Here is a 4,463-nt window from a genome sequence, read left to right on the forward strand (position 1 = left end):
GGAAAAAAATAAAAGAAAGAAGGAAAAAAAAAGACATTTACGTGGTAATGTTTGACAAAAATAGATGCATGTTCCATATATTAGACTACACCAGATGATGCGTGTCCGTGTATGTATGCTAGTATGTAAAAGAGATATTCATATATCATAGAATATTACAAATGATCATGGTTAATTATTATTAGTACAAGAAGAAAAATCTATAGGCTCATCGGCTTACAAGTCAAGAGAAAATATAATCCCAATAGTGATCGACATAAATCAAATTAGAATACACATACGTAAACTCCGACATGCATGCCATGAGTCGTAAACAACTCTTATTTCTGGATAGTGAAGACCTAACATCGACCTATCCATTTTCATGATCACTATGACCTCATTTCATCAGTTCGGATGACCAGGACTACTCGGTGGCTGGTAGAGTCCAGTTGAGGGCTTGTTTCCTGGGTACTGACCGGAAGGTGGCGCCTCTTGCCCTGGCGAGGACACCGGTGGTTGTATAAATGGTCGCTTCTCCACTTTAGGTGATTGAGTTGGAGGTTGCGGTTTGGGTTCGGGTTGGGGCTGAGGCCTAGGCTCAGGCTCAGTCTTCCCTCCATAAGGAGGATTATTAATTGGGGTTGGTGGCGAGTTAGGCATCTCTCCACGCTGGGGAGGATTTGGAGACACTAGGGTTGGTGGCGAGTTAGGATTCTCTCCTTGCTGTGGAGGATTAGGAAACACTGAGGCTGGTGGTGAATTAAGCTTCTCTTCATGTGTAGGTTTCGGGTAGGCCGGGGTTGGTGTTGGGTTCGGCTTTTCCCCATTTTGTGGAGGGTTCGGATTCGCTGGGGTTGGTATTGGATTAGACTTCTCCCCATTTTGTGGAGGATTCGGATTCACCGGGGTTGGTGTCGGGTTAGACTTCTCCCCTTGTTGTGGAGGGTTCGGATTCACTGGGGTTGGTATTGGATTAGACTTCTCCCCATTTTGTGGAGGGTTCGGATTCACCGGGGTTGGTATTGGGTTAGACTTCTCCCCATTTTGTGGAGGGTTCGGATTCACTGGGGTTGGTGTCGGGTTAGACTTCTCCCCTTGTTGTGGAGGGGTCGGATTCACCGGGGGTGGGATTGGGTTAGACTTCTCCCCATTTTGTCTATAAATTTCAAACGCATGAGTTAAGAAAAGGAAGAAAGAGAAGAGAGAGTGTGGAGGGTTCGGATTCACCGCAGTTGGTGGCGTGTTCACGACCGGAGGTGACCCAAAATTAGGAGCATCCTGCTTATAGTAATCGGCAAAAGTTTGAGTGGTCAGAAACACTCCAAGGAGTAAGATGAACAAATGAGAGGAAGACATTGTTTATGAGACTACTTTGTAATTGCTTTTGGAGTGGTGAAGCCTAATGCTTGCGATATGGTCTTTTTATAGTGGTCTGGATGACGGATTTACCGGCAGTAGAACGTGTTAAAATCTGTCCCTTAATTAGTAATTGTACCTACGTATTACATATTATCAGTTAAAGGCTGATTTGTTAGCTTATTCATGAGATAAGGAATCACTTGAAAAGTTTTTAGATTTTATTTTATTTTATTTAGAAAATCTGAATAATTAATTTCATCCCATTAGTTTTTTACTCCGACAATATTTATATCTATACACACACATAAAAAAATATCTGTAAATTCATCTGATCACTTGTGATTGTAATCAAAGTTACATAGTATAGCCTATAACTATAATAACATATTAATGTTGATTCCAACGTGTTTGTCGTGTATAGGTGACACATATACATATTTATACTATAATAAATTTATATATATAAACACGTGATTGACATAAGCTAATCAATCAAGAAAAGAAGACAGATACAATAATATGAATTAAATTAGTAGCGACTCGAATGGCACTCGATCCGGTTACCGAAATTATAATTATATGTTTCCTTCCTTGTTGAATGATCTTCACATGGTTGTTCTATTTTTCTTTTTCCTCCTTTATCTGCAAAGTAATTTTATCCAAGATCTGGTCGGTGCACTTTATTTTTTTGATGGACCAACAATGTTACGATGTAATTTCCGCCAAAAACAGTACTATTTACAATATCGAATTATATTTACGTAAAAGCCTAGCTAGACTGTGTTGTACATATAATTCCTTTTCATAATTTACTTGTCACTTTAAATTATGAGTTTAGCCAAGTTTACAGAACTATGCGGGTTCTCGATAGCATCTTTGTTAACGTTTTTGTTGTTGCCAAAAGAAAAAAGGAGGAAAAAAAAAAAACTATAAATTTCAAACGCATGATATTTGATGCTAAATTTAACACCAAAGATAGCGTATGCTAAATTTAGAGTGAAAAAAACCCTGATCTGTTGTAGAGCACAAAACATAGAGCGCCAAAACTTAGACGGCCAAGAGCAGTGAAAACCAATAAGGTATAGATTTTCCCAATTGTGTGAACCATTCACGGACGTGGACCACACTTCTACAAACTGGACATTTACCGACAAAGTGAACACGTAAAAAATGTTCTCCAAGCGTCGAGGGAAACAATTTCCAAAGTGCTAATTAATCTTGATGCAATTTATACCCCTTCTCGTCATTTACATATAATTTATAATATATATTTATGAAAAAAAAAAAAGAAAAGGAAGAAAGAGAAGAGAGAGAGAACAAAAATTAACATGGTAATGAATGGTGTGCCCGCCAAAAAAAAAAAAAATGATTCCATAAAAATAGGAATAACAACCACCAATTTAGATAACTATACATATAAAAATAATTAACCATCAATATAAATTTTGAATGGGAATCAAATCATATGATAAATTAAATTTGTATCCCACAAAATCAGATACAAGATCTTATTCTATTTTAATAGTATGTATATATATGAACGAGTTATTAATAGTTACGGTTTTATAGTTAAATATATAAATATGATGACGCGGCGTGATAAGAATATAATTTCATTAATTATTATTAATTTTTTTTGGTCAATTATTCAATTAATTACATCGGTCAAATTAATATCTTGTAGCTAAAATTATAAAATCTATTGATAGGTAAGTGTTGGAGTAAACATTAAAACTATATATATATATATATATATATATATATATTATAATGCCATGTGGGTGGTACCAATATAATAATATGGTGTATAAATAGGATACTGACCCGAGAAGAAAGGTCTTGGATGGCTCCAAAAGATGTCACTGTAATCTGTACTCTTGAATCTAGCTTCGCATTAAAGAGTCCTATATATCTTTATCGTGTAGTGGCAGTGGACCTAATTTTCCTATTTGAACTAAAATTACAAAAGAAAATTCTCCAACTCTAGTATGTTTAAATGTGTACGGTTCAGATTAGTGAGGTAAGACAAACCCAGATGTATAGCTGCTAGTGCATGACTTATTTGTCAATAACAAGCACTTACATCCATCATTATATCTGCATAGGAAATCAAGAAAAAAGCGGATACTTTTTCTTTTTTTTTTTTTTTTGTTTTTTTTTGCAAACCAAGAAAGATGCGGATACTTGAGGAACAATTTTCCACCATAAAATCACCTTACGCATGAAAACTTCAATCTACGTGAAAGCAAGCACAAAAGAGATTCTTGGATATAAACTAAGAAATTATACGATAGGAAAGATCACAATTAATAATAATTGGATTTTATTTTTAAATCGTTAGATATATATATATATATATAACTGTTTATTTTGTATATTTTTATTTTATTAAATTTAATTATTGAAAATATGCAATATTTTTAATATGAGGTCCTACAGTAGAAAAAGCCTATAAAATAAACATGAATTAATAAAGGACCGTATTTGGATCAATAGCAAAGTCAGCAATCTACTTCAGTGTGAAGGTGTACGTACCTTACTTTTTGTTTGTATATATAAAAAAAATAAAGGGAAACGGATTAAAATTCAGTGGGGTGTACATGCAAAAATCGAATATCAATGGTGCAATATGAGAAAATAATAAATTTTTTAAAATTTATTAAAGAAAGAAAGATCAGCGCTGGTGGTTTTGCCCAACTTCGCCTCAACTGGCTCTGCTATTGATTTGGATATGATTTAAGTATCACAACCACAAGGTGCTAAGTTAGGATTTTACTCCCAAATAGTTTGATAGACGTAACATCTATTATAGTTTCATGAAAAGCGCTTGATATTATTTCTAGACTACCGGCATAATGATCATTAATTTTGGCGGAGCTAAGAAGACGCGCGTCGTCTCCTATAACTTAGTTATGCCTAGATGCACACATTACTCTATGTGTCCCTGTGTATGATCAAGTTCTAGAAGGTGGCCAGGCCAATGGCTACTCCCCACACCTTTTTCTATTAAAAAAAAGGTCATATTTTTTTTCTTTAATAATTCTTTATTCCCAACAATATTAATTCTCTTTAGTTGTACTTTCAATTTCGTTTACTTGGTATGTACGAATACAATCACAAAA

General features: G+C 34.8%; 1 protein-coding gene across 1 annotated transcript; it reads right to left on the bottom strand.

Annotated features, from left to right (window-relative positions):
* Nucleotides 1-387: 387 nt before the first annotated feature.
* Nucleotides 388-1,338, bottom strand: LOC21390539 (vegetative cell wall protein gp1). Its single transcript, XM_024174245.1, has 2 exons — nucleotides 1,244-1,338; nucleotides 388-1,138 (listed from the first exon to the last, which is right to left on the bottom strand). The coding sequence occupies exons 1-2, from the start codon at nucleotides 1,336-1,338 to the stop codon at nucleotides 388-390; spliced, it is 846 nt and encodes a 281-aa protein (XP_024030013.1).
* Nucleotides 1,339-4,463: the final 3,125 nt, after the last annotated feature.

This window comes from Morus notabilis, unplaced genomic scaffold (genome assembly GCF_000414095.1).
Source record: "Morus notabilis unplaced genomic scaffold, ASM41409v2 Scaffold232, whole genome shotgun sequence".
NCBI lineage: Eukaryota > Viridiplantae > Streptophyta > Magnoliopsida > Rosales > Moraceae > Morus > Morus notabilis.